General features: G+C 37.3%; 2 protein-coding genes across 2 annotated transcripts; one reads left to right on the top strand and one right to left on the bottom strand.

The window, feature by feature from the left end:
* The first annotated feature begins 210 nt into the window (after positions 1–210).
* Positions 211–1026, top strand: LOC107560567 (GTPase IMAP family member 2-like). The gene has a single exon (XM_016244785.1). The coding sequence runs from the start codon at positions 211–213 to the stop codon at positions 1024–1026; it is 816 nt and encodes a 271-aa protein (XP_016100271.1).
* A 2014-nt stretch (positions 1027–3040) lies between these two features.
* LOC107560566 (GTPase IMAP family member 2-like) lies at positions 3041–3724 on the bottom strand. The gene has a single exon (XM_016244784.1). It carries the CDS (start codon positions 3713–3715, stop codon positions 3041–3043), a length of 675 nt encoding a protein of 224 aa, XP_016100270.1. The 5' UTR covers positions 3716–3724.
* Positions 3725–15573: the final 11849 nt, after the last annotated feature.

Raw genomic sequence — 15573 nt, 5'->3', positions numbered from 1 at the left:
AGAATGTTTGGATTTCTAATAAGGATACAACATATTTTGTAATAACCACTCACAAAAAAAAACAATATATCTGATATGTGATATTTATTCCATTTACTTAATAGAAATTGCATGTATTTCCATCCAAATGTATTTCTTTAAAAAAAAAATGGCACAGTTAATTTAACATGTTAAAATGCATGTATGTATATATTGTGTTTAATACAAAAAATGAATACTAATTTAACAAAAACACTTCACATTGTGACAGATCTGAGGATTGTTCTTCTGGGTAAAACTGGATCAGGAAAAAGCGCAGCAGGAAACACCATCCTGAACAGAGACGCGTTTACAGTGAAAAACTCTCTGGTGTCAGCTTCAATGACCTGTGAGAAACAAGAAGTAATTGTTGATGGACGAAATATAGCAGTTACTGACTGTCCTGGCCTGTCTGACACTTCGATCGATAATAAAAAACTGCAGATTTTAATAGAGCAGTGTATCTATCTGTCTGCTCCTGGTCCTCATGTGTTCCTGCTGGTTCTGAGACTGGGTGTGAAATTCACAGAGGAGGAGAAAAATGCAGTGAAATGGATTCAGAAGAACTTTGGAGAAGATGCTGTGAAGTACACTATTGTTCTGTTCACTCACGCTGATACACTGAAGGGGAAACCTGTAGAGCTCTACATCAGCAAAAGCAAAGATCTACAGCAGCTAATTCAGACATGCTATGGGAGATATCATTCATTCAACAATGAACACAGAGATGATCGAGATCAGGTCACAGAACTGCTGAAAATAATAGAAAAAATGGTTCATTTTAATGGAATGAAGCCCTACACTAATGCCATGTATAAAGCAGCCCAAGAGAAGATTAGGAAGGAGCAGATGCTAACAGATGTTGGGAAGAGAGGACTAGCAGCAGCAGGAGAAGTTGCAGCAGGAGTTGTAGCTGCAGGGGCCAAAGGAGCTGCAGCAGCTTTTTCTGCAGTGGAAACAACAGCAGAAGCAGCAGCAGAAGCAGCAAAGAAGTATTTAGATGACTAGAAACTTTACAGTATCAGCACTCTAGAATAGTTTTATAAGGCTCGTTAGCTATTTGGGATGGGGTTGTATCACTGATATACATGCATACGGGCTATTGAATGGGAAATTAATTACAGTTTAATTATTTCCTGTCAACCAATCAAAAGTATTTAAATTAATTGTAAAACAAGTGCAAAATTTGATTGTGCAGAGGTGGGGGACTTTAGTTACATTACTTATCTTGCTTGACTAAATGAAGAAAATTACTTGATGTTGGCTTGAACTTGAACTACATGAATCAACAATGACTTTATAATAATTGTAATTTTTTTTTTTTTAAATCATTGTGACATCAATTAATAAATTGACCACTGATCAGAGTCTTCTTTATTGCATGACGATGCACAAGCGCAGTAAATTATCTTAGGGTTGTATGTATTTAGCTCTTTTCATATTATCTGTAATGTCATATTAAACGAATGTCTAAAAAAAATACCTTTCAAAAAGTTTGTTCTTTATTCTATTGTTTTTAAATTTTTTATTCTGTAATTAAATAAATCTTAAGAACATCAACATGCATTTGCATGTTTCATATGACAAATTAAAATATTAAAAGTTCCCAAATGAACAACTTCAGACTGGAACTGTGGAACATTTTAAATACTTGACTGCTAAAACGGGGATTAATGTATTTGGCAGATACTTTTATCTAATGCATGTATTGTATACAGTTCATCAGTTCAGTCATTCCTTGCCTAGCCTTGCCTTTTCAAATAAGTGCAGTTAGCCTGAGCCTTCTCAGTCAGTCTTTTCCATTCATTTGTCATTTAGGCCTATCCTTAAAAATGAAAGAGAAAGAGAGAGCAGTGCATATAAAAGCAGTCATTGAAATTACATTTGGAGGAATGGTGGAGTAATAGCAGCATCATTCTTTTGCGACTATTTTCAAACATTATTTACAAGACTGACATTATTTACTCAAAGTCTGCTTTACTGTCAATACTGCCACATGTACAGCACATACAGATAAATTGTTACATTAGTGTATTTTTATATCCTTTGTTTTTAAGTTGGTGATTATTTTTGCGAATGAGTTGAATGCCATTCAACCACATTAAATAACAAGATGCTGAGGTGAAATGTGAATTCATAAGCCTTTTTTTTATTTATTTCCTTTATATTTCATTTTACAAATATAATCTGATGTGTGTGTGTGTAAATATATACAGTATATATATATATATATATATAAGATTTTTTAATACATATATATTATATTGTGTATTTCCATGCATCACTCTTAAACACTCCCTGACACGGTAACATAAGCAACACACCCAGACAAATACTGAAACTAACTGATTAACAATAATTGCTGTGTGTGTTAAATTTGTCTGTTTGCTATTATTTTTGCTGGACGATGAGGATAGAGAAAACAATGTTTGTAAGCAATGGTTCACTGGAAGTGATGCAAATGTTCTTTTGTCCTGTTACTATTCTGCACACTCTCAGAATTTGAGCTGGCTGTGTCTTAAAGAAGGGCACATATTTCTGTTTAATAGTCACTTTATTCCATAGGATTCAAAATTTCAAAATAATTTCATTGTAATTGAGATGTATTAATAACGTTGCACCTAACAGGCTCTAATCACCCCATTATCTGGCTTCCTGTAACAGTTTTTACTTTCTTGTCTGTAACTGTGTTTTGTGTGCTATTTATCTAAAATATTTTTTCCACATTTATCAGCTATAAATTAAAGTGGTTTTAAAATCTACAACTTATTCCTAAACTGTAAAAGTTAATGCAAAGTTCAAAGAGGGCTGTTACCGACCTGCATTGGTTGTATTCAATTGTGTGGGTTGTAACAATAATAGAAATGGACAAAAGTTTACATGCATTTATTTTGTTAATTAAATTAATCTTCTATATTCAAAACAGAATACAATTCAAAAAACAAACAAACAAATACATAAAATGTAGGCTATAGGAATTATAGGGGGGGGAAAAACGTTAACAAATAATATGATTTTCATTTTACTTTTTCCATCTCTTCACTGCTACTACTGCTATCACTCCTATCCCACAAACAGTTGCTGCTATAATAATTACAGTTTTCCAGTTACACTTTCTCTGGGCCTCATTAAACATCTCATCAGTGTAGTGCCTTCCTTCATTTCTAATCACCAATTCATCCATCTTATCCACAAGCTCATTTACTTGAGCTTGATTATTTCTGTCCTCATTGTTGAATGGATGATATCTGCCACCACAGGTCATAACAAATTGTCGTAGATCTTGACTCTCCTCTATGTGCTCTTTCAGGGGTTTATGCAGTGAGTCTGCATGAGTGAACACAATGATGGTGTGACGTGCTGAATTTTCTCCAAAGTTCTCCTGAATCCATTTCACTGTGTTCTTCACTTCCTCTGTCAGTCTCACGTCCACTCTGATGACCAGCAGGAACACATGAGGACCAGGAGTAGACATTCTCATACACTTTTTTATTTCAGCCTTCACTTCATTTTCATTTGCTGATGTATCCTGCAGTCCTGGAGTGTCGATTATTGAGATGGTCCTGTTACCTTTTCTTGTCATTTTTCTCTCAGACTGTTGAGTAACTGACTCTGGACAATTGTCCTCTTCAAACTGATCTCTGCCCAGGATTGTGTTTCCAGTTGCACTCTTTCCAGCTCCAGTCATCCCCAACATAACAATCCTTAGATTTACTAAAGTTGGAGAGACATTCAAACAGTGCAACTGAGTTTAACGTCATGCCATCTTTGACATCATGACAAAGTGACACACCAAATCTTTTTAAGTTACGGCAGAGAGTAAGATTTTAAACAAACGACAACGTAAATTTCAGTCACTCACTCATACAAATCTCTTTGGTTCAGAAAACTTAGAAAACAGTGCATACATTCATTTGGTTCTTTTTTGTCCTTTAAGTTTTAGGATGAAAAGTTGATGCAGTAATACATTTTTGTTTTTATTTATTTAAGAAAGTAATCAGTTGTGTGATTTTCACCTGCCAATATGATAAAAGTGGTGAAAAGTCCCATAGACGTCAACTGAAGCACATAGACTCTGACACAGACAAGTAGACAACCTCCTAGAACAACCTTATGACTGGTATTATTATTTCATTATCAAGAATTTCTTTCTTTTATATATTTTTTCCACATGCTTACACGTTATAATTTATAAAATGTATTAATTTTTCTGTTCCCAGATTATGCAAAAAAGTGCCTTCTTGCCTCTCTACATTTTACCTCTAAAGGAGAAACACAAGCACGTTTTTTTTTTCAAAGAGTACTGTAGGTATTGACACTTTTACAGTACATCTTTCCAAAAGCTAATTGTATTCTGTAGCTAAGGTTGTACCATGTCTTTAACGTCTATTTTTCCCTAACTCTGTGTCTTTTTATTTTATTTATGTCTCTCAATTATCTGCTTTATCTTTCATATTCTCAATTTTTCTCTAAGATTTGCTAGAGCTGAATAGCAGTTTGGCTCAACTTATGTTGCTTTTTGATGTGTATTAAAAATATTTACTACATCCCTTTATAACTAACATATCATGGCCCTCATGATTTAAGCAATCCAGCAGCATGTTCTCAGAAAGAAATACGGTCTCTTAATTTTGTTGTTAGGCTATCATACTTTGTTTGAATGTAGATAATAGCATTCATTTTCTTTTTGAATAATTTAATCAAATCTTATGTAGGTGAATTTCACTGACCTGTAATTGGTGGTGCCATTTTCCTTGAAATCTTCTTTTTCTGTTTAAGAAGCTCAGTGTCAATGCTCTGTTTTTCTCTAACTTGATCTTCATCTGGATGAATGACAAACGAAAGGACTGACAGAATGAGAGCATTTAGGTTAACTCCCCTTATTTGAATATATGGTCACATGCCTACATCTGCAAATCAGTGCCAATTTAACTTTTCATATATTCTCATTATTTATAGTATTTTCTTAAATAATAATTAAAAATATCTATGTGTCACTCTAAAGGGAATATTTAAATGTATGCAGACATTTTACGTCTAACTTGTTTAATATGTCAGCACATTTAAAAGTTTCATTTGGTAGATACATCTTTTGTAGAGGATTTGTAAGGAAAAAGCAAATGACAATACAGCAGGTAGCAGTAGTAATGCTTTAAACTTGAGCATATTAAACTTTAGCAGTCTGCTGTGAATTATAAGTTGTTTTGATTTAAAAAAATTGCTTATATACATGCAGTCATTTTGTGTGTGTTTTTGGATCTTATTTCCAGAATATAGAAAAAGCTATAATGCTTTTTTTCTCTATCGTGCAATTATATTGCAGCCTAATAGCTGTCAAACATCCCCACCTAGTGTTCATGACAAATATCACCACCTACAGATTTATTTACCCGATTACAAGAAAATATGTTTCAGCAAAATCAATAAAAACCATCACAGGGCTATAAGGGACAAATTTAACAGGCGACAGGCTTGAAAACATTGGCAAACCAGCACAGAGAAATCACTATGCCCCCTCACCTCTGGTGCCGTCTCCATAGTGGGCGCCCTGATTTTAGTCGGCGAGGCAAGGTACTGCCCTGGGAAGGTCTCCCAGGCTGTTAAATACACAGATTAAAAGCGAAATGTTTTAATTTCGGTTCGTTCTTAGCAAAAAAAAAAAAAAGTCAAACTGCTAACACTTTGCACTTTGCAGTTTCGAATTATGCCTTTACTGTAAGACCAGAAATGACGGAGTAGTGTATTTGATGTTTCAGGATGTTACTGGAACGCGCGTGAACTACAACGCCTTTTTCAGTGGTGTAGTGGTGCCTGTAGAAGTGGGTATACTCTTAATTTATGCCCCCATTTTTTTTGAACGGCCTGTGTTATAAACAGTGACATAAGACTAGTCTTGCATATTTAGTTCACCCCAAAATGGGCCAGTAGTATTTGCACATTTTCACTTACTGTAACTTCTGCTACTTGACTTCACGGAGTAAGGATCATTAGTAATATTAGCCACAAAAGAGGTGCAGATTTCATATAACATCTGTTTTGAACTTATGCTACTGTTTGAAGGCATTCGTTTACTGGATACTTGAACTGAAAAGTTCACCGGTTTAAAAAAAAATCTGATTGCAAAAACTTGCTTCTTTTCATTTTTAAGGTATTGTTTTCGTTATAATGTACAGATTCAAATTAGGAGTCAATAATTAAATTTCTCCGCGCGCCTCCCTGACATGCACTCAAGCCCCAGACCGACTCCGCTTGCGTTCACGTGATTTGTCGAGATGAGAGGCGCGCGCTATCATCAATCACATTTAAAGAGAAGCCGGCGCATCCTGACCGCATCACTGTCTTTACTGGGTATGTTTAGGGAATATTTGCGTTTATTCACATGCGATTTGATTAGCTAATCATGGTGGACTGTCATGATTTTGCCTAGTGCAGGACACTACTGAATGATGCGCATCAGAGGGGATTTAGAAGTGGGTCCACCCTCCACTGGCCTATTTTACCTAATAAGGCTAATAGTTTAGCTTCAGCTACATCACGAATATGGACACATTTGCATTTGTGCCTGAGAGAAGTAAGCCCAACTTTACCTTACGTTTCTTTATAAATTAATTTGTTTTGGCATGTTTATTGCTAAGCATATATTATTATATACTGCAATTATATTTATCCATTAGAATTATATATTTAAAAATTCTTATTCTGTTCTGATACGGTTAAATTTAAAGGATTTGTTGTAAAGTGAGGGGAACTAAATTATCCTATAGTGTTTATAATGTTGGTACATTACAACATTATTAGGCCTGCCGTTATTATTTCTGAAAATGCAATTTATACGAGACGTATCTTTTTTTTATTTTGAAGCTGCCTCCGTTAGCGGTGCAGGCCGTATCGCAAATTAATTAATTTTCAGGTGAAGTCGGTAAAAGCAGGTTTCATGGCTAAAGTTTGTTAAATGACGTTATGACATAAACGGATGTTGATGCCATTTTGTAACCATGAAGCAAACAAGGCGTTTTTCCAAAGTTTATCATCCACTCTGAAATATCTGAAAGTGTTACATTCGCCTTACTGTGCATGCATAAATCCACACTGAGATGATACAGAAAGAACAGACATAATAAGTTTCACGCAATTCTTCTGGCAGGATCAATTCATTTATGGAAATATTCACCATTCACTGACGCGCCCATGGCGCGCTCACTCAAAATGGATCTAAAACGCAACTGCCCTCGTGTTTTGCCACAGGACATCAATCGTGAGTACATTTTCTGTCGTCTTTTTAGGACTGTAATATCAAGAGTGTGCAAAGTAAATATCTTTATCAACAGTGTGGAAGTGAATAGCACATAACTGCACGATTAACGTTACCGGTACGTCTATTGGTAAGCCTCTGTTTCCACAGTCCATACTACAACGTGAAAACAGCATTTTCAAATGTATCCGCTCTGGAGAGCATTTCAAAAGCTCTTTTTTCAAATCTCTGTTTTCCTGGACTCCTTGTCTTAGTGTGAATGGAAGGCCAAAACGCGAGGAAAAGATGCGTTTTCAACGGAAACATATTAATGTGGACAAGGTTTGAGGAGTTGCTAAATCTAGCAACAAATTGCTAAGTCGGCAAAACTGCAGGTTACCCAGTCATTTCAGCTTGTCCCTCTAAATGTCACTAACCATTCCACTTTCCCGCAGCCTACAGCTACAGCAGCCGAAGCAAGCACAAAGCTGCTTCCGCTTGCAACACAGTCCTGTGACTTCCAACCCCCTTTTTTCCTTTCCGTGGCCTCCAGCTCCCGTAGCAGATGCTAGTGTGAGGCTGCCTTCACTAGCAGTGCAGGCTACACAGGCTCTTCAGGACGCCACACACCCCACCCCCTTCCCCTGGCCTACAGCTACAGCAGCTGAAGCAAACGTGAGGCTGCTTCCATTTGTAACACAAGCCCACTTCTCTTTCGCTCCCTCATGCTACTAATAACCATTTTTCTGTTCAGTGGCCTCCAGCTCCCATAGCAGACACTAGCATGAGGCTGCCTCCACTAGCGGCACAGGCTACACAGCCTCTTCAGGATGTCACGAACATCGCTTTCTTCCTGTGACCTAGAGACTGACCCGCCTGCAACACAGGCCCTCACATCTCAGTCTTTTCCTCCCATTACTATTAGCCCTTTTTTCTTTCAGTGACCTCCAGCTCCCATAGCAAACAAAAAATTTCCAACATGTTATCAGAGGCTATCTGCTGGATTCTCTCCAATAATTATGCAATCCCTTACCTCATCCACCTTTTAGACAATTTTTCATTCATCTCGCCTCCCGGCTCCATCCCAGCCACGCATCTAGAGTTATATAGAGTTATACCCTCTAGTCGCCACAGCGGCCCTGTAGGGGAAATATTGCTCCACCACCAGCATCGTAGCACATTGCGATAACGAAGCGGCTGTGCATTGCATCAATAAAGGCCATTCCCCTGCATTAATGCCTTTTCTAAGACGGCTCATTTGGACTTCAGCATTCGACCAATTCATTTTAAATGCAATCCCGGACCCCAAAAAATCAAATAGCTGACATTCTCTCCTGTTCTGCTTTCCAGGAATTCAGGCAGCTGGCGCCGATATTCCCGTAAAGCCACCCGCAGGAAAAAAAAAAAAAAAAAAACCTTGTAGATGCCTCCCTCAGTTCTATTATCCAGGCCGTCTCCCCCAGGACCCTCCAATCCTACTTAACTGCATGGAATGGTTTAAAAAATTTCACCATGCTTACAACCTGCCTTTCCCTGATTTGTTCCAGCTCACCATCACCTCATTCATCTCCCATCTCAACGCCAACAAAAAAAACAACTCCAAGCCAGCTCCATCAAAGGCTACCGAAGCGGAATTCAATTTTTTCCACAAGCTCTTGTTCAGCTCACCCTCCCCAGAAATAACCAGCTCACAGACATCCATGCTCATCAAAAACATCCAAAGAGCCCAACCCACCCGCTCAGACGCTAGACAGCCAATAACTCTGGATATCTTAACCAAATGCATTTCTACCCTCTGCAGAGGCTACCACTCCATTCACAATGCCCGCATGCTCGACGCCATGTTCATATTGGCCGCCTTCGGTTTCCTCAGATGCTCGGAACTCACCATCACGTTCTGCTTCAATCCAAAAATTCACCCAACCTTTTCAGACCTATCAGTGCTAGATACTAAATCAATCTCTTATTCATTAAGCAAGCAAGACAGACCAACTGAAAAGAGGCCACTTCATTATATCTTCAATCTCCAGTCACCAATCCAGCCATACCAAACCCTCCTAGCCTACCTGCATTACAGAAGCCCGCAGGCTAAATTCCCATCTGACCCGATTTCATTGACGACTCTAATCGCCCCGCCACACGTTCTGGTTCCAAAAACACCTCAAGTCCATTCTACTGCTATCTGGCATCCCAGCAGATCATTACTCCAGCCACTCCTTCCACATAGGCGCAGCTACCACAGCTGCCCAAAAAGGTCTCACCCAGCCTCAGATCCAGGCACTCGGCTGCTGGACGTCAGAGGCCTTCAAGACCTATATTTGGTCAGACCGCTTCCATATCAAAGAAGCTCACCGAACCCTCATCAGCTAAGTCCTTTAACATCAGTTCATTTCCACAGCAGCAGTGCCCGCTTCCGCAGAAGCCACATTCTCTTTTCAGATGCCACAGCAGTGCCCACTTCCGCCGAAGCCACATTCTCTCTTTAGATGCCACAGCGGTACCCAGGAGCCAAAGTTTATTTTCAGATATCACAGAAGTACCCACTCCGGCAGGAGCCTGTATCTTTACTTCCCACTGCCGCAGCAGCGCCGCTCCGCATGAGCCTGTATCTCTACTTCCCACTCATCTCTACTTCCCACTGCTACAGCAGTGCCCGCTCCCGCAGGAGCCTGTATCTCTACTTCCCACTCATCTCATTTTAAAATATTTGAAAAATATCTATTAAATATTTTCCTCCTATTTGGTAGTTTAATCAAATTTGAATCAAGTCATAAAAAACAAATATCCTGTCTGGACATCACTTTTGGCCACTACTGTATATCAGGGATTAAGGTCTAATTTCCTTAAAAATACATTGATTTAAGTGTGCGCACTTATATATAACTGAATATTTTAATGAATTGCAAAATCTGAATAATCAATCAAAGCCTACTGATTAACCAGTGACATAATTGATGATTGGTCGATTATTCAATCTAATAATTGTTGTAGCACTAGTATCAACAGTTCTTCAGTCATCTTAATATGTTAGATATTCTTCTTGATCATTTGTGTTTGTCTTCATCAACACATCTCTCACTGCTGGCAACTTTCCTACCACTTTTAAGCAGACTCTCTTAACTCCACTGCTCAAAAAGCAAACACTCAATCCTCCAGCAGACCCACCTTCCTCTGGAACACTCTGTAGAGTGGGACCAAATACACTCAGAGCAGTGTTAATGCCTGAAGGTCCTCCTAATAATGTCCCCCAAACCTTTAAAGGAGTTCACATCATGACCATCTCAGAACGTTCTGGGAATGTCGTTTGACACCAGCAGGAATGTTCTGAGAACGTTCTGGGCACACAACATTTCTAGCGGTGATACTCTCATAGCTTCTCATAAATTTCCCAAAATTAAATTTTAATAGCTCCCAATTATTACTCAAATAATGTTCCCTTAAAGCTTTTTTCCAATAATGGTTAATAGAATAATTAATTTTAAGGTTAATGGTATTATGAGATAACAGAGAGCTATTTAATTTCCAGTATGATGTTTTAGTATGAATTAAACTGTTTACAGAGAGCTTTATTTTTATATAGATAGCCTTATGGTCAGTTAGGGGTGTTGGAAGGATATCAACTGAAGTGTTTTGAATATCAATAGTTTTAGAGATCAGCCAAAAATCTATACGAGAGAAACGGCGATCGCTGGATGCTTTTGTCCATATTATGGATTTCTTGCACATCACAAGTTATTACTTCTATGAGTCTTTTTTGGACTTTCTGCGGGAGAGCGCCCTCTGGCTTCAAATATGAATGAAACACACACTGCATGAGACAGTTCAGCGCTCCTGATATTCACGTCTCCTCATTTTGGATACGAATAATACATCAGGTCATGCATAGACTATCAACACTTTGAATTTAAATCTAGATTTAAATCTAGAAACCGCTACATGAACACACCTGCCTGAAAAAAGTGCGGGGGACGAATTTACATTTTAATAATATTTATTAAATATTTTAAATGCATCTAACGTAGTTCTACACACAGCAATATAAACAAAGGTGCCTGTTCTCTTCAAAAACAGGCTTATACTGATTTTCTCATCCTCCGAATTATACTTATCAGTGCTCTTTTTATTAAAATTATCATTCCAAAAATGAACCATGTAGTAAATACCACCATAACCACCATACAATAATAATATTAATAATAATACTACTATTAAGAATAATATCAATGATATTATTCAGTTTCTAATTCCAGAGTAATTAAGTGGTACAAATAAACTTTTAAACTTAAAATGGTCTTTTCTGTTTTGTGATTCTTTTTCAAAACTGTGTCACGGCATTTGCTGCTATCAATACAGAAGCATCCGTTTCAATACACGACACAGCCCCTTTTATACTTTGAGCACCTGCCCCTCCAAAAGTCTCTGCATGGCCCTGTTGTGCAGATTTTATGATTGTAAAAGACTGCCTTGCCATTGAATAAAAAATACTGTATATGAACTGTTCCTGTCTAATATACATATCACAGATCATTTAGAGTGCATTTGTATAATATAAAATAAAAACCTTCAAAAGGTCGACTGACCCAGCACGGTCCAAAAACAACCCAAACGGTTTATTGTATAAAACCCAACAAGATGGGTTAAAATAACCCAGATGTGTTCTGTCCAATATTTACCCAGCGCTGGGTTGACAAATAAACCAGAAATGGTTGTTTTTAACCCAGACTTTTTTAGAGTTTACATTTTGTTAAATTACATCTAGTGTACTGTATTCATTTCTGCAATCCTTCATTTAAACAAAATTGGCTAATTTACTTATTTTATAGGTATTATTGACACATATTTCTTTGTTTTAATTAAGTATAATACATTTCAATTTTGCCATCTTTCCATGAATTGTATTAGTGATCATAAAGAAAATACATCTTTTGTATTTGTTCAGAGGGGGTGTACTCATTTACGCTGTGCATTGTACAATACAATACAAACCTCAAATCATGTTGTTGTTGTATATCCACTGATGTCATTTTGCAAATAGTTTTGTATGTTTGAATATGTCTTTGCATATGTTGTGTATATGTACCCTGTGTTATCTCAGCTGTCTTTTGTTCGTTCTGTCTTCTGTAACTCTTACATATGCCCTTTCAGGTTTATGTGCGTTTGGTTTTCTTTTATAGCACAATGTGTTTTTAGTCTTATGGGTGGGTCAAATATTTGATTTACATTTTACAGCAAAGCTTTTCAAAATACAGCTGTCAGTGAATTTATCTCATATTTACAATACTGACTGCCCCTGTTTTTGGAAGCATGTGTTCAGATGGTTTATGGATGTGTAGTCATTGTTAGTTCTGATTTTTTTTGTTACTCTGAGAAATAGATGAGTAAATGAATGCTGATCGCCTGTTAGTGTTTGTCATGTAATGGAGAGCTGAATATCAGCATTGAGCTGTTGTTTTCCTTATTAAGCCACATAAAAAATGGTTCCCACGTTAAGTTTAATTATAATTTATACAGTGTTCAGTCACCTAAAGCAGCTTGTTAACGCAGCACAGCTGCTCTGAGTCTCACATGAGGATGTGATGCTGCTCTGCGCCTCTAGAGGGAGGTAAAAACATTATACTTGGGATATTTAAACAAACCGTAAGAAATTATTATATGAATGTACCTTGAAACAACAACCATTATCTAAAAATTGTGCTTGAAATGTTTCTTTTCAAAAGTAATAAAAGTAAAATATTCGAGAAAATGCATTAAAGGGGTCCTATTATGCTCTTTTACAAAGTCTTGATGTTGTTTTGGGGGTGTACTAGAACAAGCTCTCATACTAGGTTGTTCGAAAAACACATTATTTTTCACATATTTTACATTATTACAACACCTCTCTCCTCAGTCTGGCATGAACGGCTCGAATAGTTCCTGTATCAGATGAAGAGCCGCCTTCTGAAATACGAGATGTGTTGTGATTGGTTAGCTGGGCCAGTGTGTGCTGTGATTGGTCAGCTGGGCCAGTGTGTGCTGTGATTGGTTAGCTGGGCCAGTGTGTGCTGTGATTGGCAGCACTCGGCGCCTGGTCGGGAAATGTCACGACCCTTACCATAGCCGCCTGCGAGCTTCAGAGTGAATATTGCATTAAAATCAAATCAATTTGAGCGTGATTTAAACCCGGATGATTGTAACCACTCTAAGTTTGTCCGCCTTGGGAAAGCTAGCTTGCCTCCAAAGAGCCTTGACTCCTACAAGTGTGTACATCTTCCCTCCATTATGGTCCTGATAACTCAATTAACACTTCACTTTGTTTTATATTCGGATTATCGCAAGATTCATTTTATCAAAACATGATGCAACATTCCTAATCTAACGATTTGCCATGTAATGATCAGAGGACCGGTTTGGTCTTTCTACTTAATAGTAGTCTTTCTCCAAATATTATTTTTATCGATCCAATAGCTTTCTGCTGTTTAGCAGTAAATAGTCTTGAAATTTTGTTGTTAGGTTTTTTTCTTTCAGTTATCTTTCTCTTTATCTGGATGAATGACAATTAACTATTATTTGAACAAACATTTATGATCACGAGTGCAGTTGCAGTCTGCATTATTTTTGTATTTGCTATAATACTTCTCATCCATAGTTTAACTATATAGCTGTCAGTGTGTGTTCATGACAAATATCATCACCTACAGACTTAATTCACTTAATATGTTTAATCAAAACCAAAAGCATTATTAATTAACAATTGAATAACATTAACAGACACCAGCTGTCTTCCAGGCTTTGGGTGTTTCCACAGTGAAAAAAAAAATAGATTATAAGTAGTTAATGGTTTGTGCATGTTAGTATTAGACCTCACTGTGTCTGGGGTTCATGTATTGAGAGTCAGTGTCTGATGTTGGTAACAAACAACATTTATTCTTTTTTTTTTTTGAAGATTGCAATGTTTTGACAAGCTTTTATCATTTAAAAGTATTTAATAAAATTTTTGAACATCCATTATTGCAATTTACATAAGTTGGTTTTTACATTTATAAAATATATTTAAAGCCATTATCTGCATGATATATACATCACATCTTAAAATAAAGTACAATGATACATTATAATGATAAACTTTGCAATTACACATATTTTCTTGCACACCTGTGCTCATCACAGATTGGCTTGTTCATAGCATAATACTGCTCTTCTGGCAAGCTAATGCTTACAAAGATTGAAGGTGTTCTGTCTTTAGTTCACATTTCACATAGAAATCAATGTTTTCTTCAGTCACAGCTTCTTTCTCAACACTGACCTGTAGATGTCGCCAACTGCTCACACAACTTGTTCAATGAAACGGAATGACTGTATCATTTAGTCTTTACTCTTAGCAACTGACACAATTCAAGTTGTGTATAAAAACAAAAAGCCACTGGAAATATTAATTTGGTGTGACGCTGTAATTGACAGATGTGTAATCAGAGTGAATCTCCTAATTACTAAATCTGACTGTAGCGTCGCTGGGAGACTCTTCATGCTTCTGGAAACTGATGGAAGAGTACAGGAGCCCATCAGAGGGGATTGTGGGTAACTGAACTGTGGAGTAAAGTGGATTCTGTGAATCAGAGGGGATTGTGGGTGATTGTAAAGTCGAATAGAGAGGAGTTGATTCAGGATCTGAGACTTGAATATCTTCTTGAGCCTGCAAGAAGCAAAATCACCCAAACATGAACTCTTTGTTCAAAAGTACAGCATACATACCAACTTATCTCACATGTTTAAGCACAGATCAGTTCTGAAGCTCACCGTTTCATGATCTCCTGTCTCTCTTCTGTCTGATGCGATGACATCTGTGTGTGAACAAGAGAAAGAGACTGAGAAAATGAGAGATGCTTTTAACTGTGTGTATTTTTTGACAGGCAGAGGGCGACAAACTCAGATTTATTAAACGTTCAGTAGCGTATGTTTGTGTCTCACCATGTTTGCTGCTGTATTTTACTTTGAGCAACATGAGCACCAAACACACAGCCAGCAGGACCAAACCCACAGAAACCGCAGCTGCCACAGAAAAGCCTGAAATCACACAGAGGGATTGTCACAGACATTGAAATGGTCCCAGGTCTTAAAAGGCCAAACGCAGTGCTCAGTAGTATTTGAGGCTAGGAGTATCCCCGTCATGCATCATGTTCTGGAAATAAATCGTGAGACTTTTAGTCAAGATCTCATGAGAGGTCGCGGAAACCTTTCCAGTGTAAGTTAAATATGAATAATAATTACATATTGCATATAATTTGGTTTGTAAATCATAAAGTGTTGCACATTTTATTGGTGCAAAGATGAGTTTATTTTTTATAGGG

The sequence above is a fragment of the Sinocyclocheilus grahami genome, unplaced genomic scaffold (assembly GCF_001515645.1).
Source record: "Sinocyclocheilus grahami isolate Dianchi unplaced genomic scaffold, SAMN03320097.WGS_v1.1 scaffold734.1, whole genome shotgun sequence".
NCBI classification, from domain to species: domain Eukaryota; kingdom Metazoa; phylum Chordata; class Actinopteri; order Cypriniformes; family Cyprinidae; genus Sinocyclocheilus; species Sinocyclocheilus grahami.
Note: the sequence above shows the minus strand (reverse complement) of the source record. Positions and strands in the feature narration are given on the sequence as shown.